The sequence below is a fragment of the Fukomys damarensis genome, unplaced genomic scaffold (genome assembly GCF_012274545.1).
Source record: "Fukomys damarensis isolate Sample0158 unplaced genomic scaffold, DMR_v1.0_HiC HiC_scaffold_11, whole genome shotgun sequence".
NCBI lineage: Eukaryota > Metazoa > Chordata > Mammalia > Rodentia > Bathyergidae > Fukomys > Fukomys damarensis.
Genome location: NW_022900923.1, coordinates 5,306,631 through 5,332,138, shown reverse-complemented (window position 1 = coordinate 5,332,138; position 25,508 = coordinate 5,306,631). Strand labels below are relative to the sequence as shown.

The 25,508-nt window shown below is 43.8% G+C and overlaps 1 protein-coding gene across 3 annotated transcripts in view; it reads right to left on the bottom strand.

The window, feature by feature from the left end:
- Esrrg (estrogen related receptor gamma) overlaps positions 1-25,508 on the bottom strand; it is a 203,283-nt gene that overhangs the window by 53,258 nt on the left and 124,517 nt on the right. For all 3 annotated transcript variants that reach the window (XM_033762038.1, XM_010642514.2, XM_010642515.2), the window contains exons 4-5: positions 5,271-5,381; positions 1,633-1,794 (exon numbers count right to left, since the gene is read on the bottom strand). In XM_033762038.1, the coding sequence (XP_033617929.1) occupies positions 1,633-1,794; positions 5,271-5,381 (273 nt within the window). The remainder of the gene's footprint in view (positions 1-1,632; positions 1,795-5,270; positions 5,382-25,508) is intronic.

The following is a 25,508-nucleotide window of genomic DNA, read 5'->3' as shown; positions in this document are numbered from 1 at the left end:
TGGGTGCAGCCGGGAGCTCCTGCAGTGTGCTTTCCCCTTCTGCCTCCGATCTGTCTTTGATGGAGGGTACCCGGGCCTGAGGCCTGGGCTGGAACAGCGGCTCCTGGTTGCCAGTTGGAGGGGAAGGAACCAGAGCAGGCTGTGTGGCTGCCCGCCTCGGGGACAGCGGCCAATGTCTGGATACACCTATGCCTTGAGGCTGCTGCTGGCCACCACTTAAACTCTCACATCAGGGAAGTGCACAGCCCCAAAACTAGTACCGCCAAGTATGAGAGAGACACCCCGGGCTAGAATAACAGTATACGAATATGCACGCATACATATGTAACAGTGACAGACTGTATCTCTCTGCACACTGTACCTGCATTCCCTACATGAAGGTCCATGGATACTTCAGCTAATGTTACTTTTGTCCACTCCTTCTCTAGGCTTCTGAACCGCACTCCTTCCAAACACAGCTTACTCTTCAAGCAAATTCTGCCACAGCTCTCAAACGTCTGAACGTCCTTTAAGGTTTCCTTCGCTTCCTTTTCCCAGACTTCACACAGATGGCGTTACAATCACACGCACTACCAACTACCCACGTGATTGGAACCCTCCCCTGTCTTTTACCTGGAGTAACCTTCATGAAGGTATTTGCTGAGGAGCACGCTCAAGCTCACCTATTTAACTAGTTCTGACTTAATTTGGGGTGCTTTATTAGCAACCAGTGTAAGACAAAGTAGCTGGTATAATCCAGAGTGATGTTTAAATTAGTTTACAATTTGCTGGCCTCATCTAGAAGTGCGCCGAACAAAGCCATTCAGAAATGTCAGCTGTGTTCCCAACCACTGTAACAAATCGTCGCTGAAGCCGCACACCTAATGACTTCAAATTAGCTTCACCGCGATATGGCCTGACAGTTCGTTACGACTGTTAGCAACATAGCTGGCGTATCATGACCAATAAATTGGTTTCAGTGTGGGCTGGGAAAGGGACTTCCATCAATTTGATTAAAGAAATTACTGTAGCATTCAAAGCATAAAGACAAACTAGTTTAAGGAGACAGGAGTAAGTTAACTGTACCAGAAAAACACGGCTCAGCCTTCAAAAATTTGACTGTAAACTACTCAGAGTCCAAACAAATGGAAAAGAAGTCAAACAGAATACTGAAACTCTTAAAACACACAATCAGGTATATGTGGACTGATGGCGTAGGATGGGCCAAAAGAGAAAAGTAAAAAAAAAAAAAAAAGGTAAAAACCTAACTATAAATTACCATAGGAGAGAATTCACGTCAACTTAATACTTATTTTCATAATTTTTATACAAAAGCATGGTAAACATCTAACTGTAAACCAAAGACTCATGGATAGGAAGAGCAAATCAGTGTAAATCGCCACTGTCAAACAGGGAAATGCGTGATTCCTAAAAGGAACAGAGGTGCGTGAGAGGCTCTCCCAGCTCAGGGTGGCAGAGAACACAGAGGTCTAGGGTTCCAGGAAAACCAGCCGATCTCCGAAATGAGCGTGATAAAACAGGAATGTGGAGGTTGAAACAATCCTACGGAAAAAAACTCGGATTTTCACAAATAGGGGCCCAGGAGCGGCAAAGCTGCTGTACCCGCCTCCCCCTTGCTTCCCGAAAAGGTACCTGGAATGTGCTTCGCCCACCCGATGATCACCACCAGCTCGCGGTCCGCCAGGTCACACAGGGTCGTGAGGGCCTTGATGTCACTGTCGGGCACGGTGGGGTCGGGCATGGCGTAGATCTTCTCCGGCTCGGCCACCAACAGGTGCGAGACGATCTTGTTATCTGCAGGGTGGGACCACAGAACTACAGCGTCACCGGCAGCAGAAACCCCAGGAAAGCAACCTGCGTCCAAGCGGGTCCCACGCGAAGCCAGCCGCGTCCTCCAGCCGCTGCGGCCAGCACACAGTGGGCTCTGCTCTCTGCTTTACCTGCTTTCACTGGAATGAGCCGTCCACCCTGCGGCGAACACTTTTGCAGCAAACATGAAAGAGAAGTTAGACGCTGTCTGGGTCTGCGGGCGGATTCTCAAGTGGGATTTGGGGGAGCAGATGAAACGGTGTATAACAGCTTTACAATGAAAATCCATGGGAAGCCAGTGAAATTTAGCCCATAATGTGGGAGCCGGGGAACTAAGATTGCCCACCGACAGAACCGGCATGAAAGTCATTAATTCCCTTAATTCCTCTGAAGAGCACAGGTCGGAGCCCTCCTGCCTGGGTGAATCGCTATGCAACTGTTTCCCTGGGATACATTAAGCAGGACTTTTGTTCCTTTCCCCGCTTCCCAAGGCACCGCAGCCTTCAAAACGCAGCCAATATCAGTTTCATAAACTCCCTCCTACTTCCACGGCACAGTACTGTCTCTGCTGAGCGGCCCATTCCTTCATCCTCTATTTCCATCCATAGTTCATTCCCCGCTTCAGATTCATCTGTCTGGAATTGGTAACGTACGCGATACAAACCCTTCATAAAGTAAACACTAGAGACAAACAGACGTGGCACTCAATGTGCCTTCCCGCTCAGGGACATGCGGGACTTTAGGGGGTGCCTTAAAGCTGGGGTAGGGGACTGGCTTTCCTTCCCGGCCCGCCTTTCAATTCCGGCACACAGCTTTACATTTTCTATTTTCTTCTAAGCGAGGAGATCCAGATGGGTGAGAAGAAACCCGCATATTCGAGTTCTATGTACTGTTGCACTAGAAGACCAGGGCGCTAAGTAAATGCTCTGTGAATACTACCGAAGTACAGTATTCACCGTGTTTACCAGTTTGCCTTTTGCTATATATTTTTAATTTTTGTTAAACTCAAAATGACATCTCACACAGTTTAAAATTAAACGCAGCATTCTTTCTGTCTCCTGTCATGAGATAACAAGAAGATGCATACACTCTATAATTAGCATTTTTTCTGATGACACTTTAAAAACTTATAAATATGGCCGTATGAATTAAATTCATTTCAAAAATTTACCTGATAACCAGTCATTGGCAGTACTATGCAATGATCATTAAATTCAACATCACTTTGGTGAGGAAACACTCCCAAATACCACATTTCTTAGGAAAAAGTTAAAAATCAAAAAGAGTCCTTTTCACTTTACAGCATCTGCAAAGAATGACATGTTTCTGGCCTACACGATAGGAGAAACATCCTGCATTCCACTTGGAGAAATGTGAACTTTCATTGCACTGACAATGCACCAAAATCTGCAGGAACCACTGAGTGCCCAGGGTTGGAAGAAAACGCAATAGTAAAAGTACAAAAATGGAACCACAGGAAGTCGTGACTCTGGACTGTTTTCAGCACAGAGTAAATAAGGCCAAGCTGTTTTACCCGAGTCAATGGGTACTTGACTTGAGGGGTCGGAGGAATTGGGTTGAAGCTTAGAGATTCCCATCATTCAGAAAATGGCATAGCCGGCAGCCCTGTTCCTAGGTAAATCTTATTTAATGTTTCCCTAATTAGAATCAATAGAACCCAATTTTCATTCCTGGGGCTTTGCGGTGCACAATCAGTCAGGGTGGAGAAATCTCCCTAGCTACTTTCTCAGCAAAGCTAGGCTGTCTCCTGACACTTATCTGACAGCATCTGAAAATTAAGTTTTATAAATGTTTGTTACAAAAACACACTAATTGGATGGACTAAAGAAAATTAACACAGAGGGCCTCAGATAATGAGTAATGATTTATTAGGAGTCCTCTTTATCTCAGACAAATGGAGCTCACTGCAACTGCTGTAATCTTCTTAAAGGTACTTGACAAGCCACTTCCCAATTCCTCAGGTTTACACAAAAACGATAGACATCCCTTTATCATGTTGACTTACAAACGGCCCGGCTTCATTTTTCTTTCTGTAGAGGGAGTTAGCAATGGTTTCAGCCCATGCTCACATAGAATAAATCAGAAACGGGCAGTGTGTATATTATCAAATCAAGGAAAACTAAGCCTCTAATGAAATTAAGCATTAGTGTTTACTGCGTTTCATTGTATTATCAGAAAGTTTTTTATTATAATGTGCAAAATCTGCTCAGTGCGGGCCTAGATTGTATTTGCAGAATGCCAAACAGCTTAGGCAGGCTGAGGGGCCGATGCCAGATTGGACAATTGAAGGTATAATCAACATAATGTTTTCTGGAAAGGCAAAAGGAAAACTATGCCATATGTTCACTTAAGCTTTAATTTTATGTAAAACCGGCTGTTTTTCCTTTGACATAGCTGAAACGTCCTTTCATTTACAGTTCAGGGGCTGTTTTATTTGTTTAATAGGTTCCCATATGCTCCCAAGTAAGGTACGCAGCAGTGACCCCTCCTGGGCGATCTGAATTAGAGGTGGACACTTTCTCCTTGCAGGGAAAGCAGACAAAACATTCCCACTGCCTCTTCTAGGAAAGCTGGGGCAGCCACTTGCCCTGGTGAGCTTGCATGGTCCTCTGGGACAGTGGCAGCTAAATGCCAGTGAGGACTGTGCACCAGGGCTCCTCCCTGTGCCCGGGATGAGATCCCTGCACAAGCACCCTCCACTGTGGCTCTGCCAATACTAACTGCTATTAACTGCTATTAACTGAGTTCTCGGGAAATGGGATACAGCTATTGCCTCGATCTGTGTTCCAGCTCTTTTTAGTTAATGACAGAAAGAATGGGATTTGTGTTTTAGCAAGGTACCAGCGTGCTTTCAAGTTGCAACCTGGCTCATAAAACCAGGAGCTCTTTAAAAACAATTCATGATGCACATAAGGGCCTCTGAGACGGAACCACCAACCTATGCTTGTTATTAGGGGGCCCATTCCTGTATTAATCTATTGCTAGCTAACCTTCTACAGCTCCAAATTAATGAGGCCCCTAATGTATTTTCATTGGGAGGTTGAGCAGCTAAACTCATTTAGTTAGAGAAAACTACAAAAATCACTTTCTTGTGAAATCTGAAACGAACAGCTCCAATGAACTAATGATCACAGTATGATCCATTTTATGTACCTCTGGAAATGAAGATAACCGGTAAATGTAAAAGGCACACAGGATAAGCTACACAGTAATATGCTTCTGCTTCTGCAGAATGACTAGGCACCAAAAGGGGGGGGGAGCAGGTGCCTTTAACAGGAAAAAAAAAAAAATGATGATTAGTTTAGTCGCTCTTGTTTCTCACAGACAATCCTCCGGGACCGAGCCACTGTTCTCCAATGAAGGGAAGCCTCCTTGGAGTGGGCAGGGCCGGGCCGGGAGCGTCCCTGTGCAGGCGGGGCAGATGCAGCTGTTGTACTTACATGGCTTTTTGGCTGGCTGCACCAGCTGAGGGTTCAGGTACGGGCTGTTCTCTGCATCTATTCTGCGCTTGTACTTCTGCCGACCTCCGCGTACTCTGTCCAGACGCACCCCTGCGGGCAAAGACAGGCACCAGCTTACTGTTTGGGTCGCGATCATCGAGACCAATCAAGCACACTGACAGTGGCCCCGGCAGGGCTCTGCAGCCACACAGGAGAATGCAGAGAGGCCCAGGGGCATGGGAGAAATGGGAAAAACGGCTGGCTAAATTATCAAAATTGTCACAGGTTGGAAACCACTTCTGCCAGCAGACAGTGGACCTGAAAGGCACTGTATACAAAGCCATCAAAGTCATCATTTAAACATCCAAGAAAAGACTGATTTCTGTGTCGATGAACGCACAGAACGCACTTTTCTGAAGCTACTGTAGTTTCTTAGAGACACTGGCATTTCGTATCCTCTTCCTCAGGCAACCCTGAAAGTTCAAAGTGTAGGAGTCAGGGGCCAGGAGACCTAGAACCCCCAACCTCCTACGTCCACAGAGGACTCAATCTGGACAAAGGATGAAAAGCTGGGGCAGGATGCGATCCTGTGCGATGTAACAATGTTCCATAGTGAAAGGTCAGCACGTGTCAGGAGGGGATGGACTTCCGGGTGAAAGGTCAGCACGTGTCAGGTGGGGGATGCGAATTCTGGTTTGGCACATATTTGAATTTCCTGTCCTATGAGGGACACGCTGAGTAGACTGGGGTGAGCAGGAGATGTGAGGGGCTTCCTAAGAAAGAATTAAGAAAACCAAGGGGTTGAAAGAAAGATGTCTGTGATTGGGGCAACCTAGACAGGAGGAGATGAAAACACAGAAGTTTCATTTCTATGAAGGTGGTGATGGGAAAGAAGTTAATATTCTAGCTTCCAGTCTGGAGTTGTAACGTTCGGGACAAGACCAAATGTCTCCTTCCCAAATAAAGCGAACAGGAACAAAGACAGATTCTTGCTGTGGGACTGGGTTGTACCTTAACTGACAGATCAGCGTAACATTATCTATTAATAAATTCAACCACACAATGCATTATACATATTTTGGCATTTCTCAAACTGTTTAGAAAATAGATTTGGTTTAACGGCATCATCAGTATGATTATTTTACTGTAAGACCTCTCAGAGCCGCTGATATGCAAATGCACTCTGTAAAACTCTACAAAGGAGATGTAACATACACATTGTTCTGTACACCAAGGAATGATTTTTTTTCAGAATATTTATTAATGCTGCGTGAAATGAGTGGGATGTAAGTTATCTGAGTTATAGGAGAGAGTTTAGTAAAGGCTGATGCATTTCAATGTAAATCCCTAAGGTGAATTCATTACTCAAATATTAAGTGTTATCAGGGATACAATTTTTCGTAGTACCCTACTACTACTGCTACTACTTTGAGATTTGATTATTTTTGGTTGGAACACACAATGAGCAATTTGGTTCTGGATAAAGCCTTAATTGATACACTGACAGCAGAATATAAATAAAATTAGGAGATAACTTCAGGAACAATTAGGTAGGTCAAACAAATATCAGTAACCAAAGAAGTTAGGGACAGCTCTTAAAATATTCACTGGAAGTTAAAAGGAATATTCACTGGAACCTGTCACACACGTGGGTCACAAGGAAGCTGTTCTTTTAAAAGCACTTTAAGCCCACAGTAGAATCCCATTCCTTTGTTCCTCTAAATTCTTATTTTTATCGCATCGACCTTTACTGAAGTTTAACACTTCTTTATCCATTCATTATGTTGTGTCTTTTTTTGTCTCTTTCTCTTCAAAACTTCCTCTAAGATTTTTTTGTTGTTTAAATAAAGTGGTCCTATGTTATCTTATCATTTAAGAGACATTCAAACCTGTTTCATGACACCACTTTTAAGACTTCCAAATCCTACTGTAATATAAAAAGCATATGACATTAGCTGTAGCCTCGTGTGTGTCATCCGATTCTAACACAAGGGAGACACTTGATCCGGTATTATTAGAGTTGGATAGAGAAGGTGGGGGCAGATAGAGAGGGAAGGGTAGCACAATCTAAAGCAGGCGGGGACATGTTTGGATGCCTCTGAAGTCATTAGAACAAAGAAAGCTTATAGAATAGACCTTCACTTCTTTGTGGACTCCCGATTTTGCTTTTTTGATTGTCAGAAGATGTGGGCACCAATAGCACTGTCTGCACGCAGTGGGTAACGTGCTCTGTGGTCAGTGCTGGTGCAGCCAGGCATCGGGAAGAATGGCAGAACGGGACGGCGAGGCTGCAGACAAACACACACAGCTGTGCTGTTCACACCAGTGCACTGAGCTGGCTGTGTCCACAGAGCAAGGGCGAGAGTGAGAACTCATCTTCACACCCGAAGGAAACACACACGCCACCGTCTTGCAGGATTCGTACGCTGTGTTAGGGTTAACTGTTGTTTTATGAGACATTGAGTGCTGTCCAATTGTTGTGATTTCTGCACATTTCCCTTTCAGCTTTGGAAACTGACTCGGAGAAATATTCACATAACTTTCTCTATGCTTCAACCAAATCTGAAGGCGCAGTCTCTTATGCACCCACCTCCAGGGCTTCCCGTGTTGGTAGATCAACAACTATGCACACATTTTTCTACACCGCCATCTGGGCCCCTTCCTCCACCCACCCAGTGATGCCCCCGTGCCCCGTTTCTGAACATTCAAGAACATTTCATATACACCGTGATGTTATACCTTACTTCCTAATCATTAGGACAAAGCATTCTGTTATGATTTGTAACTTTATATGTAATTCAGTAGAAAAAAAGATTAAAAATCAGATAATAATTATATAGTAAAAATCAGGAGACAAGATGCAGGAAACTGTTCTTGCCAACTGTAAACACCTAATGGCAAAAATTTCTTGTCGATATATTTTAAGATTGTAATAATGTTTCATTCCCTGTCAAAAGCAGGCAAATAGAAATAATTTCAAATACTTCATCTGGGTGTCACGATGAGCACCTGAACTTCTAGCACTCGGGAGGCTGAGGCAGGAGGATCACTGTGAGTTCAAAGTCAGCCTGGGCTACACAGGGAGTCCTTGTCTCAAAAAACTAAAAATGATTCAAACCAATTAATATTACTCAACTCCAAAATCTGCCTTTTATGTATCCTCTGGTGAAATTATTGCTATGGTGACTGTCATTATTTGGTTTAGCTGACTTCATACTTGTTGAAATGTGTGACCCCAAATTACAGTTCCACACAGTAGCACCTATTTCTCCATCACACTAAAACTTCATCAGTGTAATTCATTGCATTGTGGAGAAAATATCATCAATCTCCAAAAGTTAAATTGGCCCTGAGCAGGTCTCTAAACATGAGGACACAGTTGTGTTTTTCTTTTCCCCTTCTCTCTCTCTGTCTTTACTATAAAAGGTTTATTCTTGTAAGCCATATTAATATATATTTAGTTCCGGGGATCAAACTTGGGACCTTGTGCTTGCAAGGCAAGCGGCAGAACCACTGAGCTAAAAATCCCCAGCTTTCAATAACACTTTAATTGCTCTGATAAAAATATTGAACAGATATCATTAAGATGTGTCTAAATTTGCAACATAATTCTACTTTTAAATTTCTCCAAAAAAATCAAATCTAGAAAACTAAAGGCACCAATACAATTAAAACACCAAGTCACAAATGAGGCTGTGTTATAGGAACATAAGACTGGGAAAAATAGTTCTCATGATGTTAACTCAATGGCAAACAAATTCTGTATCATTGAGATAGTACATAGCTTCCTGTTAGAAAGTTAATTTCACAAAAACAAAAAGTAGATTGCAAAGAACAGAAGTATTTAACCAAAAATAAATCCACTGCTATTTAAATTAAAATACCATAAACCAAATATACTGAGTGAAGACTGTTTCTCTTTGCAGTTGTCTGGAACACAAATTTAAACCATGATTTGTTACATGGATACATGAAAATGACATGGTGAACAGGAAAAGTACCTATCCCTAAAAAACAAGGATGAGTCAGTGAAATGGGAAAAGGTAAAAATTACCAAGTTATATTTTAAGTAACTATGTGTAGCTGCAATTAATTTATAGAAAAGGTTTGGCCTAAAACTTTTAGTTCTGCGTATATAAAAAATGAAGGATGAATAATTATACATGTCAACCCCCTGAGTTTGGTCTATTATCTACAGTAATGCTTTCGGAAGTCTTCTACCTTTTTAATGTTCCCAACTATGATAACATAATACTACATTCTTAAAAATGTCAAGACAAATGTCAAGGAAAACAAAGCAGAGTTCACCCACCAAACGGATCAGTTCTTTTTCTAATTTTGAATAAGCAGCTCTGTAAACTCTGGTGGGTCCCCCAACTTTTCCCAGTATGACGTGGTTCTGTGATGTTTTACTGTAATGATCCAATAAAATGATATGGTGAATATTACAGAAATGTCTATTTAAAACAGCTTGTGAACTTTAAAATGACAAGTAAAAATGAGGGAGTCGTTATCACATCCTCATTTTGTTGAATTACTGCCATATTACTTTTTGGAAATATGTTTTCGCTCATGGACCCTGAACTTAGTTTTGCAGGTAGATCGATTTCAGATAGGATGAGCAGGTAAAGCAAATCACGGATTCCAGTCAAATAATGACACCATCCAGTGTCTGACTGAATTATAGAAATATCTGGAATCCTACTTTATTTATTGCTCATTCCTATTAGATATGTACTTTAGAAGAGAAACAAAAGTAAATGAAAAAGTTTTTTTAAACAAAAGATGTTTTCTCAGAGCTTAACTGTAAGTACATAATTATTTATAAATACCCAATTAACCTACTACGTGTAAACAGCTCCAACTAACAACGTAAGCAGTAGCAAACAGCAGCAATATTTACGGTCAGGACCTGGGAAATGTAGATGAGTTACAGACAAAAAGATCAACCACATTCCAATATTTCTGCTAAAGGCAACAAAGTCTATCTCTTTACACCTTCACAATCTTAAACATGAAGGACTTTTGCTTAGACTTCACCAGTGGAATGTTCCTGAAAAAGTTTAAAAATGAAATGTTTTTTTCTGTTCGGAAATAAGATGCTTATCATGTAGATTGCTTAATGGGATTTGAGGTGGGTAAGGCAGCTGGATTTCCTAGTGATGCGGAAGCTGCCAATATCTTTTAAAAAAAAAAATAAGAGATTTTAATAGTTGGCGTTATCTGCCTAATAAAATGTTTCCTATTGCCGCTTCTTCAAACACTGCGTGTGCCTTACAGGGCCACCAGGGAAATACAAATCTTATGCATTGTCAGAATTTACAAAATTGAGAAAGGAAGAGCAGGGAAAAGAGAGAAAAAAATGCTGCTAGACCAATAAACACCAACAGAAGTAAGCAGTTCACCCCAAGGCCATCTTAGGTCAGCGGATTTTAAGGCTGCATTTTATGGCCAAATGCAAATTTTTATCATATTACGTAGTCCAAAGTCAAAAGTATTTTTCAGATTTTTAATAGCACTGAGTCAGAAGCATTTCACAGGATAATAATGAAGAAAAAAATATGTCCTTTAGAGAATCGCACAAGGATGTCCTAGCCTACTTTTCTAATTTAAAGATATTTATGCTGTTTCCAAACAAAAGTTTGTTTTATAAAAAAAGGAAACCATGAGTTATACAGAGCCCTGGAATGCTTAAGAAAGATGCCGATGGTCACATTAAAATAGTAATTTGGAGAGATGGTCCATGGACACCAAACAGTGGCGTCAGTGTCCAGAACAAGGACTGCGACCAAGGATGGGGAACAGAGTGGCGATGCCACTCTCGGGACGCGCGAGGAAAGAGCAGCGCTGGGCCGGGTCCCCTCTGGCCCTGGCTCCCGCTCAGCGGCTCATGATGCCCTTGCTTCCCTGTGCGTCCTGGGAAAGACCCATCCTAAGGGAGGATGGAGAAAATCCCTCTGAGCGCGGCGGGGCAGAGGCGCACGCAGATTAGCAGCGGCAGACACAGCGGGCATCTCGGGGCTCCGAGGGGCCAGAGCCGTGGACTTGTGCAGATTTAGATGCTTCCAGTGAGGGGTGAGCGGAAAGGATCTGTATATTCACAGCGAGGCGCCAGGGAGAATGTGACCGTATTAAATCCTTGAGGCTCATAGAGAGCAATGACCACCACTGCCCCTTCCCCAGACAGTGATACTGCTGAAGACGGCTTCGGCTTCACTGCTGAGTCCTTTCCTTGCGCTCTCAGCGGGCCTCCCCTCCTCTACCCGCCTCCTCTCCCAAGCAACGTGTCCTCAGCCAGTCTCTATCTGGAGCATCTTGGAATAAACCAAAACGCCACGAACCAGCACTGATTACCGAGAGTGTGCAGTGTGCGGGCTGTGGGTTACTTGCTCCCCACTGATGAACACAGAACCCTCTGAGCAATTGCTTTTCTGACCTCTTCTTCCAGGTCAGAAAGCTGGAAGGAACGGTGCCCAGAGCTTACAAGGGGAGCTGGGGAAAAGGGGAGTCGGTCCCCTGTCCTGCTCTCTGCCAACAAAGACTAACTACATTTTGTTTGTCGGCTTTTGAGTCACAGGATAAATTTATTTATTAGTACACAGGACATAATGCTTACAGTCCTTGTGTGGGCTTGGAACATGTACGTCACCCATCTTAATTCCTTCTTTCGTACCCTTCCCTCCTTTCCCTTACCTCTTGATCACTCTCCTATTTGAGGAAGCTCCACCTCCCCATTTCCTCTCATCTAAGTTCTATTTTGTTCTTTATTTAGAGTTTGGGTTTCTCATAGATGTGAAACCATATGACCTCTAAATCTGTGTGTCTCATTTATATAATGGATTATATAGTTCAGGCTGGCCTTGAAATCACAGTGATCCTCCTGCCTCAGCCTTCCCAGTGTTTAGATTATAGGCGTGCGTGACCACGCCCAACCAAAGCTACCATTGGAAAAGAGCATCTGGTAGACTTCCAGAGAAGAGAACACTGGGCCTCTCAGCTTTCCCACCGAGACGAGGACTCAAAGTCAGAAACTGTGGAACTTTCGTGCCTCCTGTCAGTGTCACCGGACGAGAAGGGCACATCTGCAAAGGTGGCACTCCAGGGACCCTGGCCAGCCGACTCTCGGGGACACCCCTAGCCAAGTGGCCTGCACTTGTGCTTGAATACCAGGACCACAAATCCCGAACTTTGGTGACTGCACCCTTGTATGGGGAAACTAATGCCACTGATAGAGAAGACAACAATCACACAGGAGAAAACGTGTATCCATTAGGTGGGGCTTTGTTTCCTCCCCCACCCGTTTTCTTGTAAAAATCAAGTCCTCAGTCACTGGAGGGATGAGAGCTGTGACTCACGCTGAGGCTTCCCTGCTCTACAGATGAATTAACGGCTAGCGCGGGTGAGTCTTTCGGTTGGTCTCCTGATAGCTGTCTGCAGGGTGAGGCATGGAGGGCTTGAGAGGGAATCACAAAGACTTCTCTCTGCTTCAGATTCCAGCTGCATCCAAAATGCACAAAACAGATGCGGGTCTCTGTTCCTCCCCCACATCCCCCACAGAGGAGTGGGCGACTGCTCTTCCCTGCTCCCCAAGCTCCCACACTCAATTTATCATCTGGGAGGGAGCCGAAGGTGAAAGGACAGAGATGTGAAATAACCATAGACAAAGTGCTTAGTGGGGGAAATGTTCGTCAAGCAGGGGTAAAGTTTCTTCCTCCTAATCTATGACACATTCGAGTACAAATTAGGTCATCTACAACAGGTGACAAGTTTTAATTGAATGCCTTCTGTCTGCAATTCTGACAAAAGGTGAATGGAAATAAATGAGTCTGGCAAGACAGCCCTGAGCCTTACAATACCCAATATCTCATTATTTTTAAACAGCTATCTATAAACCGATGCTGACAAGTCTTGAACCTTTTATTTCTGCTCAAGATGAGGTTGCTGTGAAGGGAAAGAAAAAAAGGAAAAGGGGCACCCAGAACATTACATTAAACATGCAGTACGTACCATCATCACTTCCCCAAAGTAATTAAAGGAAATCTCCTACTCCAAAGGCACGATTTCTTACCTTGCTCAATGGCAGAGGGAGCGAGAGAGACAACATGCTCACGTACGTCTGCTCTTCATTCGCTAGACAGACTCCCTTAAAGAGAAGAAAATCTTCCCTTTCCCTGTTTATTTCTGTTAAAAATCTCATAAACTATTGGAAAAGATGTAAGTGTGGCTTACGATGATTTAAACTGTGTTTTGTCTAATCACTAAATCTGATGGCTCCTCTCTTAATCCTTTTTGGAAATGCTCTCTCTCTCTCTCTCTCTCTCTCTCTCTCTTGCATGCGGATAAAGTTATGAATTTGTGAGTAAAAATATGGAATAGGGTTGTATGCCAACATCAAGAAAAGAGATCCTACTAATTCACAATTAAATGGGACGCTGGCAGCGATAAGTTTAAACACAATAATAATAGTAAATAGCAGTACACCAAGCCCCATGGGGATGCTGTGGGTGAACAGAAGCACAAATATTATTTATGCAAAACTCCATGCCCTATACATATGAATTAAACATGAAATCAGCCAAGCTGGTTTGTAAGTTGCTGGATTGAGAGCCATAGATACTTTGTTTCTTTTGATGGGAGAAATATATAGAACCTCATTTCCAAAAGAATAAACCCACCCAGAGAAAGAGACACGGATTTCAAAGAGAATGTGGGTTCGAACAAAGAAGCAAATGGGCAGCAGAGAAACGGGGTGAGTCTGGGGGTCATCTGGTTTCAGAATGTGCACCTAGAGAACACATAAACACCCCAGGAAGACCTTATTAAGGCCCCCAAAAAAGCTTATGGAAACTCCAAAGAGAGGGAAACTTAGTCCTAGTTAGTAATTCACCAAAGACAATACAAATGCATTATCAGATCAAGCAGAAATTCTTTTATTTGTTTACTTATTTGGCTGTACTGAGGATTAAACCTGGGGCCTTTGCACTGAGCTACATCTCCAACCTTTAAAATTTTGACACAGGTTCTGGCTAAATTGCTAAGCTACTCGGGTGAGGCTTGAACCTCTCATCTTTTTGCTTCAGCCCCTACTGTACTGTGCTAGGAGTATAGGCGTGTGCTACCGTGCCCGGTTTTGAGCAGAAACTCTGAGAATCAATCATAAGACACCAGAGAGAGGCACGACATCTAATATATATCTGGCAGTCGTAATTTGGCAGACTTGCGGTTCAAAGTAAAGCGAATCTAATACAAAGAACATAGCATGTGCTCTGAGATCACGTGCAAAGAGAATTCTACCTAACACAAAAATAGGTAGGAGAAAATCCAGCTCAGTAGAGATTAAATGCGAATATCAATACATATAAGCCCAGATCTCAGGCAAGTGAGAGACTTATAATACTGTGACACGTGTCTCAAACCCTGTGATGTTGGCAGTCACGTGTTTATCACAAAATAATAATAATAATAGTGCTGATCACCCCCGGTGCTCTGTGGAAACAGAAGCACACCCATTATCTATTACAACTTCAAGCCTTGTAAAAATGAGTAACTGTGAAGTTAAACAAGCCGGTTTTCGAATCGCTGGGCATGTGCGAGAATCAGCCATTCTGGTCATTGGAAAGGGATACTAAAGACACTCGCGAAAAAAGATGCCAGAACTGCTTCAGAAAGTGGCAAAAAGGGTGGGGTGAGTGTCCAGTGCCCAGGGAAGTATTCAGAGAGGGATCAGCGGCAATGCGATTTTACTCTAGCACATTTTTAAGAATTTAAAACATTCACCACATTTTTTATCGTACCTCATATTCACTAAAATTAATGACTAATATAAAAAGATCATTATGCCAGTACTGTCAGTCTCCTTTTACCATCTCCTGATCTCCTCAGAATTTTCAGAATCTCTAGTCTGGCTGGTTTCAGCAAGGTGATAATGAATTCAGTTTTCTGTCATGCAGGCAATATGTGTACGAAAATCATGATTTTTTTTTTTATATCTGCCTTTTAAGCCAAATGTGATGATATTTTTACTACTCTGAGGAGTGAAGACTTAATAATGATCAACCAAAGATTCATGCCTGATTGATATATAATATTAAAAACTCTCAGGAAAGATACAAGGAAATCTAAATTTTTCTGTGAAAATTATCAATAGCATAAGTGTGTGTTCTAAAGGCCACTAAGAAATAGCCTCTTAAAAGGGTTGTAGCAGTGTAGACCACAGCCTGTATTTTCTAATTCTTACCTTAGGATGAGTGAAGAGAGTATGCAAGGATACAGAAAATACGGAGGATACATCCTGATACCAAGCGTAGAAGGCCTGTGCCCCCGTCAGGATCTCCCCAACACACTTGTCTGTGGGCAGCGGCTTTGTTGCAGGCTCACCAGGGGTAAGTGCTGTATCCTCAAGGGAGGAATTCCTCGATGCCAGTGCGACCAAGGACAGACAGATCACCCTCTTCTACTCACAGGACAGCCCGGGACCAGAGGTGGGATAAAAACTCCAACCATCACCACCTGGTGTCCATGGGGCAGAATTCCCCACCAGAATCTCCTTGGAGTTTTCTAGACCGATCTCCTTAGTTCTCTACATTCACTGCCTCTCTCTATACTAGAAAAAGAACCTGACCTAAACACAGATTTCAATGTGTTTTATTTTTAAATCTATGTTCAGCTTAATCCCACAAAAAGTGGAAGACATGGTGAGAAATGATTCACTAATATAAACAGTTTCAAAAAACCAAAACGGAGCCTGATGACATCAGTGCTTTTTTTAATTGTGCATGAATCATCACTGAACATGCAGTGTGGATCACAAACCCACTCCCCAGGAGGAACTGAATAAAAACCAACATGTTCACATTAGGTGTTTGCTGTGCTTTCCTTTTCATACTTCCAAGGCTAGAATGTACCCCCCAAAAGACAGGACTCTGCCTGGCATGGTGGCGCACACCCGCAACCCCAGCACTCAGGAAGCTGCTAAATCAGCAGCATTGCCATGAGTTCGAGGCCAGCCTAGGCTCTGAACTGAGTTCAAGACCAGCCTACACTACGCAGAGAGAGACTCATCTCAGAAAGAAAAACTGAAATGAAAAACAGAGCAAAAAGCCAAGAGATGGGAATCTCTTGGCAATTTAATTCCCTTCACAACTCTGGTTTGACATTTTTTGTTAATGTGCTGACATATTATAATTTTAGGAATGTGCAGTAACCTCAAAGACAACAAAATATAATAAGGCACTGGGAGTAAAAGGAGTTGGCTGAAAGATAGCACCACAGATTTAACTTTTCAATATTCATCTCAGTATTAAAGTGTTTGGTTTGCTGAGAAAAATCTCAGCCATCAAGAAGGACTACTGCTAGGAACTCTACTGAGATTTCAAATCCTGAGCGAGGAAAAGCGTAGGTCTCCATACTTGGGAAATTTGACAAATGAAGAAAACCCCTCTCTTCCTGAGACACTTTTCTTTCTCTCCCGCCTACAAGCAGATGAATGAGTTTGATGAGGTGCAAAGAGCCTTTCCAGTTCCGAGGCTCTATGAATGAAAGGCAGTCCTTAAAAGGGTGGAACTGACCCACAGATTTAGTGTCTGACTACTGCCTTGGCAGAGGGAAACGTCGACATACTTCCCACCTTCCGTCAGGAAGGAGCGGAGCCAAGGGCTCACACTAATGCACAGCAGCGAAGGCTCCCTGCCCAGGCCTGGAGCTCCCCACTCTGACGGTGGCCAAATGCATCTCCCTTTGTTCTTGGTGACAATGAAGCGTGCCGAGTGCCCGTGCTGCAGAGATGTGTCTGACGTGTCACCACATCAGGAACAGGGCAGTGTATGCCTCACGCGGCCATGGGGCTTGAGAGAGGATCATGCAGCACCGAGCTGGGGACGTGGGCCCCGGACAGGGTGGGGACAGGATGAGGTGGGAGGACAGGGCTGCCGAGGGACATTCGGGGCGCAGCCAGCCAGCCTGCTGCCAACTAGATTTCACTGAGCCCTTCAGGTAAGAAGGCTTTGGGCAAAGTGGGCCCATATTTCCTTAAAGACATTACCACGCTGGGGTTTCCTCCCAACACCCATGGCCACCCCTCCCTCAGCAACCATACGGAGATGTGTTCCTATACTGCACACACGCATAAGGCCTCTTCCATCTCAACCGAACACTCATCAAATGCCAAAGCCGCCATTTCTGCAGGCAGAGGTGTGTGACAGCACAATTAAAATGCATTTCTTTGCCTTCAGTTTGATGGAGGGAAGGTTCATTCCTACCACAGATGTGAGCAACCGCAACATTTCTCCTCCAAAAGCACCTTTCACCTTCGCATTCGAAGGGAGCACCTTGCAGGTTCTTTGTGGCACATGCAGGTTCTCAGCACTGCGGCCCTTGCACTCTGGGCCAGGGTTCACTAAGCACAGGCCTCAAACACAAGCACCGGGACAGTGAAGAGAATGAGTGAAAGGGACAGTGTATTTTTTTTTTTTTAAGCAAGAAGTAAGCTGGGGAGCACTAGGAAGGCTGAGGCAGGAGGATCTCAGTGAATTTGAGGCAAATGTGGGATATACAGCTCAGTTCAAGGCCAGCCTGAACTACACAATGAGACCCTGATAAAAAAATAAAGGACAAAAGCCAAAAAACAAATAAATGAGCAGTACAAACTATACAGGATGGAGAGCATTTGCCCCACAAAGTACGCAGACTCCATTCAAGGCCACTCAGACACTTTCTCCAGAGGGTGAGACCGGCAGTGTGAGTGAGAGCACACTGTTAGTACGGACAGAGGCCATTTCCAAACGCAGCCAGCAATCTGGACCTGTGCACACGGGGCCGACCCCAAAATATGGTAAAGGTTAAAACTTAAAACTCACTACAGTAAAAGACACATAGCCATTAAACCTGCTAAAAATACCCGCCTTGCTTTGAGGCACCCATGCCATCGTCCCTGGCACTTTCTGCAGCAGCTCTGACGTTGTCTTTCCCGAGTGTCTTTAGCGGGGTGATCAACAGCGCCGCTAACGCAGCCACCAAGGGCCCTCCAAGCTAAAGACAGCTTCCTCCACCTTCTCTGCGAGATTTGCTGCCCTACAACCTCTGCGTCTTCCCCACGGCCGAAAGGACCACGAAAGGCCCCGTTGGAATCCGCTCAGTCCACGGAGGCAGCCACAACAGGGCACCTAAGGACACTCATGAAGGGCGACTCGGGAGCCGCGCCAGACGCGGCGTGGTCGGGAGGAAGCAGCCTCGAGAGGGAGGGAGGACCCCGCGGACTAACGTCACCGTGCCTTTTATTGTCACACATCCTAATCTTTCAAATAAACTCCCACCATCTTTTTCAGTCATATCTCTTAAATTCATCAACATTTGTTCAGTTGTTCATGCACTTTTTGGCCCAGTAATGTGGTCCTCTAGCTGCCAGATCGAAACTTTTGGAATCCACGCCTTCAGCAGGAGCCAAGCCAAGCCAGACACCGGTGGCTGGGAGCTATTTAGAAATTCCCGTTTCATTTTACTTGTACCCGCATGATGTAAGCATAAATTGCATTACCTGACTACTAAGGGGCTCTACGGCCTGAATCTTGAAATTCAAATATTAAAATTCTATTTAGTAGGAATCCGGGCATAACGCTAATGTATAAAATATAAGGGCTTTCGCGAGATGTGATTTCAAACAAGGGTGTAAATGTAATCATCCACACCCAGACTAAGACCTGTCAGTTCAGAGAGCTGACATGTTTTGGTGCAAATAAACGCTCTTGAAGAATCACTTAGGCAACGCTGGCTGCACTGGCGCTGACGGGGAAGAGCGGGGAAGGCATGCTTTGAAGGCAGAGTTCCCTCCGCCTGAGGACTCACGCTTCGGCCCCCGAAATGCACGCAGAGTTACAAGCACAACTGGTGCGTTTCCTCCGTGACCGTGATCCCGCCGGAACAGTCACGACTGGCCTTAGTGACGAATCTGTCTCGTGGGGCTGTGCCCGCTCCGTGCACCCAATGAGGAGGAAGGCGCCCCGGCTGACTCTCAGCCCCGTGTCGTCCCTGCTGCCCAAGGGGATGAGAGACCAGGCACCTGGACCCAAACAGCCCTGGCCGGTCAAGCAAGCACAGCTACTAGGCCACCACTGCAGCCGGAGAGCAACCTTTCCTGTGCGGTAACGCTTCTGCCACTGGCCAGACTGGAGACGTGCAGCGCTTGGATTTCCAAAAAGCTCTTGGACACGAATACGTCTTGTTCTCTCCTGGGCTGAACCAGGTCGCCAGAGGCACAGTCAGGAGACTCCCGGGGGTAGAAATGCTCTCCTTCCTTTATTGCCCCTCGCTTCCCCTATCTGTCTGAGGAATCGAATGTATCCACGAGGTGCAGCGGAGAACTGTGCCGAATGCTTATATCCCTAAAGCATTTATGACAGTAAAAGACACGCTGCTGGTAATCTCTTTCGAAACCCTGCCCACACTGCACTGTGGGCACTTTCATCCCACTGTTCTCTCCGTGAGGGTCTTGAGTTGCACTGTCCCGGTGGCCTGGATGGCCTGACTGGATTGAAATCGTTTAACTGCCATATCATTTTGCTTTGGGGCAGAGCCAGAGGCCGTCCCGTGCCAGATCCAGCGGAGAGGGTGGATGAGGGTGCAGGGCTGCGTTTCATGAGCCTGCGTTTCGCCGGAAGACACTTCCCAGCATCATGGGCCTTCTTTTGATCACAGCTCATAAAGACCCCGAGGAAAGGGCACTTACAGAGCTGCTTTGGAAAGTGGCAAGAACGGTGGGGTGAGTGTTTGAGACTGGGGGAGTATGTTGGTGGGGAGGAAAGGCAAAGGGGTCTTTACCGAAATTCTGTTTTACAAATGTAAACATTTGCTTTGTATTATGATCACCCCTTAGAAATACAGACATATACATGTGTATGTTAACTATACAGAATATGATAGAAATGACCCATTCTTGCTAAAACAGTTGGTTGTAAACCTATACACTTCTGCTGGGCGTGGTGGTGCACTCCTGTAATCTCAGAATTCAGGAGGCTGAGGCAGGAAGATCACTGCTAACCTGAGGCCAGCCTGGGCTATATAGTGAGTTTGAGACCAGCCTGAACTACATAATGAGACCCTGCTGCAACAAACAAACAAACAAAACCCAAAATATATTCATTTAAAAAACTCTTCAAACTATTCAAGTTACTTCAGATTTCAAATAAATTCCCTGAAATGATTAAAACATTTTTTCACATGCACTAAAACTTTTCACATCACTTCTCTATGTATTTAATTTGCTTTATTACAAAATCCAGGAAAACATAAAATGTACAGTTTTAACAGAGTTGCTGATGAGGAAGACAGCTGAGCCCCATAAATCCCTCTGCAGCTCCTCACAGTGTCATGTACTTCACCGGGGCGGATTTCCACATGTGATCCGGGAGTTTTAACACCAGATGTATGCTAACCACTTCCAAGTGTTAAAATGTTTTCAGGTCGCATTGCATCAAAATACTCAATAAGAAGTCTGTTGTTAAAAAGCATGGAAATAAAATACCTGAAATTATTTTTGTTTTGTTTTATATCTAGATGTCCACTCAAAGCCTCCTGCGCTCATAGGTGGAGTTTCTGTGAGATGATTGGAGCACGCGGTGGAATGCTCCTGGGTGGACTGGTCACTGGTTGGCTTACAGCTGATGTGATGTAGGGACGTGGAGCCTCTTTGGAGGAGGTGAGTCCCTGGGGGCGTGGCCTGGAAGGATCCCTCTCCCTCCTCCTCCCTTGATCTCTTTGCTTCCTGTCTACACGGCATGGGCTGTTTCTCCTCTGTGATGCCCCCTGCCTTGGAGCTGGGTGAAAATCCAGACTGAAACTTAAAACTTTTCTCCTTACAGTCCTGGATGTCTGGCAATCTTTCCCAGCAACAAGAGAATCATTAAGACAATTTTAATCATTCATTCTAGCAAGGTGAGAATTCAATCATCTATTAGGAGGCATGTGTTCAGCCTAAAATTGAGAAAAGTTTAAAAAGTAAGATATGGTCAGGGGGATGTACAAAATCATTTATAGGACTCACTGCTAGCACTTTTCATGTTTGTGTGGTGCTTTTTCAGGATGATGTGTATTTAAGTATGAGAAACTAGAGAACACAGCCTGAACTGCATAGATTTATATGAAGCCACCTTTTGCAAACTGGCAGTGTATTCTGAATTTTTCTCATAAAACTTTTTTACATGGAATTATGCTAAAAATATACAGTACTCTCTAAATTTAAATCATATCTAGCTTATTTAACAGAAAACAGGGCAGATAGCTATGAATTTAGAATACTTAATTGGAAAATTTCTCTTGAAATCAAGGAGTCAAGTACAGAATAAGAAAGTAAATAAATCCTAATATATTCAGTGAACACATAAGGGAGAGGAGATCTAATCTAAAACTTTGAGGGAAAAAATACTTTCAAATACAGGATGTTATTTATTTCAGACACTGTCAAAACAGACATTTGCGAACAGTTGCTCATAGGTTCAAAAAAATCAGCAACATCCTACTGAATAATGCAATACAAATAGAAAAATGGGGCCAATTCTATACATTTTACCCAACCCTAAGAATTACTTCAATAAAGTACATAAATGCAAAGCTACTACTTATGTCTAAGAAGCTAATTTCCTTTTAAAGGAAATCTCAGCAAGCAACATCATTCCACTCCTTGTACAATGAAAGGAGAGCGTGTACAAATAACTCCCAACCCTAATCATAACTCCTCTTGCTAAAAACTCAGATCTGGGTTGTGATACAGCTCAGTGGAGGGCCACTGGCCTGGCACGCATGGCTCCCTGGGTTCTCCCAGGACAGTGGAGAAACAGATAACCAGACTTAGCAGCACTCCTGCTTCTGTAGAAGGCGTGAACCTGATTCCCGTCTCCCCGCCTCCTCCCTCCCAGCCTCTGTCCTTCCTTCCGTCCTTCCCTGCCCCCTCCTTCCTTCCTCCCATCCTCTGCCCTGTCCTTCTTCATGGTACTAAGGACTAAAATAAGGGCCTTCCAACCACAATGCATCCTCAGTCCTTTTGTATTTTCTATTTTGAGACAAAGCCTCGCCAAGTTGCTTAGTTTCCCAGGTTGGGCACAAATTTGCAATCCTCCTGCCTCAGCCTCCCAGAGTGCTGAGATTTCAGGGGTCAATGGCCATGCCCAGCCGATGAGCCTATTTTCTGGAGCTCTCCTGGATTCAGGACTCTGGAATAAAAAGTACTTTAAAATATTTGAAAATAAAGTGGATGTGGTGATATAAGTCTACGATTCCAATAGGAGAATTGCAAGTCCGAGGCCATTTAGAGAACTCTTGTCTCAAATAAGTAAATAGATAAATGGAATAAGTGCTGAGGGTATCTGCGTTCTATCCCCAGTGCCACAAAATGAAACAAAAAATATTAAAAATAAAAACTTCTGATCCTTGCCATAGATGAGACAACTGCATATTGAAAACAATAGTCAATGCTTTCTTTTCAATCACACCTAAATTAATGGCAAATAGACAGATGTGCTACTCATTTCAGGAATATCTAATTAATTATAAAACTATTAAGCAAAATTACAGAGAACTCCATGGCAACTTCTACTTGTGTGAGGAACCTGACTGCCTTAGTAACTTTGAGGCTTGGCCAATCTTTTTTATGAGCAGCTGTCCTCACATTAAAATAACAGTTTAAGCCAGTTGGGGCAGTGGTATAATCTGAGCACCCAGGAGGCTGAGGCAGGAGGATCACAAGGAGTTCAAGACCAGCCTGGGCAACAAACATAATGAGATGAGTTCAAAGCAGCCTGAACTAAATAGCGAGAACTTGCTGTAAAAACAAAAACAAAGAAACACAAACAAACAAAACCAAAAGAAACAAATACATTTTATCCAGACCACAAGTTCTGCATCTACTAAAGCCAATGAATGCTGCACAAGTGAGAGTTTAATAAAGACCGAATTACTGACCCTTCAGTGTGAACTGAGCATTATAAACCTCATACATAGCTACGATACCCTGACAACGCAATTAAATGTATATTTAATGTAAAAAATTTAGGCACATATTCCATAGCACTCTGAGATGAATTTTGAAAAAGTGCAACCTATGTCACAATACATAACGTTGCTTCAAATTAATGCTATGAATCAAGATAGAACTACACTAAAAACTCTACTGCATTTAGCAGCAGTAAAACAATCTCCACCTCAATTGCAATATCTGTCCACTCTGAACTTAAAGAAAAAAAAAAGTAGCAATTTTATTGTGATCTGATAAAGATGAATTTAAACCTTTGGAGAAAGAGTTAATGAATTATAGATCTGAAACCAGGTTTCCTGGATCTGCTGTAAACTTTCATTCTAATAGTTAAAGTAGATGTCTATCAAATTGCTTATGAGGACAAATTTATGGAAAATAACCAAGACTAGAGCTCTGTTCTTATTAAGAAACATGAATATGTATGTAATTTTAGCCAGACTAAATTAACCCAAAAATGAATAAATAAAAAAATAAGGACAATAATTATTGTCACAGAAGAGGGCCTCCCTCCCTCCCTCCCTCCTCTTATAAAAGCTTTATGTTGTGTGGTTTCCAAAAATCCACCTTTTAAAATAAAACTATCTGCAGAGAAACAAAAGGAAAGGAATCTGCACAGAAACGAGAAACACGGTCCCCTTGGTAAGAACCCTTTCTGAAGGTGGCTGGGCCACGGCTGAACACAGAGCTCCACGTGAACATCACACACGGAAATGCGAGCTCAGGTGAGCGGGCACAGGGTGAATGCTCTCCTCCCAGACCCTGCATGAGACAGGACAGGGCCTGCGCCTTTCACCCTAGTTTCACATTAAACACGTCTCCGGAGCTGCGCGAGCTCTGAACCTACCGAGATTTCCTCTCTGCAGCAAGAGAGCAAACAGGAAATGCGTCCCAGAAGTGTCTGTTCCTGCGTATTTGTGGGCAGAGAAAGTTAACACGTGTCCTCCCGGCCGAGGCTTCATCACGTTTGTGTGAGCCCGTGTCACAAATAAGTGAATTGCACCTGCGATTTCACCTTTATTTGCAATCTAATTGCTTAATTTGATTGATACCTATTGATCACTAGGGATTTGCCCATAGGAAATTGGCACTATTTGAGGTTAGCAAACTGCAAATTATGCTATGCTCTCTCTTTTCCCTTGGGCTACTGTTTCTTCTATAACCTTTCCTTCTTACTCACATGTGCAAGTGTGGGTGGGTGGGGGTGTGCCCAGAATGGAACCCAGGACCTCGTGCACACTAGGCAAGCACTCTACCATTGTGACATATCACCCACCCATAGGTTATGGGCACGTAAAGACCCAGGAGTGTGGAACCTCTACCTTAAACAAAGAACAAAAATGGCCAAGCAATTCGCACCATTCCTACTAATACATTTATTACTATTGATGAACCCTGGCATTGACAAATAGAAAATAGAAAAAAATAACTATTACAAGCCAGGTGTAGTGGCTCATGCCAGTAATCCCAGCACACAGGAGGATGAGGCAGGAGGATCACTATGGGTTCGAGGCCAGCCTGGGCTACACAGTGAGTTCAAAACAAGCCAGATGGGGCTGGGGATTTGGGGATTTAGCTCAGTGGTTCCTCTGTCTGCCTTGCAAGCGTAAGGACCCAAATTTGATCCCCAGTACAAAAAAAAAAAAAAAGACAAGTCAGAACTACACGAGACACCTGTCTCCAAAACCAGATAAACAGACAAGTATAGGTATGTAGGTACACAGACAGACAGACAGACAGACAGATGAGTATATCTGTTCCACATGTTTTAAATACATCAATCACTTCTATTTTACAGCCTGGAATTCCATCAGTTAGAGCACCCAAATGCTTGTTAATATTTACAAACAGGGCAGAGGATTAGCAAAGTGGTTCTGCTGCCTGCCTCACAAGTGCCAGGTCCCAAGTTCGATCCCCAGCATCAAAAAAATTTACAAAGCACTGTACTTTCATCGTGTCATCCAATGTTCACAACTCAGCACCCTAATAAGAGACTACTACCCCCAGTTCATAGGGTTCATATCCTGCACTTGCTCTTCTAACCCCAAGTCCTCTTTCAACAATATACAGACGCCTCCATTTTCTAAAACCACAGAAAGAGAAACAGAAGGTGGTGGCGAAGGTACTGTACTCACCGATCGATCCTCCCTCCCCTGAAAAGCTCACTTTGGGAATTTCATTTCTGGAGAACAAGCAGCCCACGGGCACAAGGTGGGGCGGGG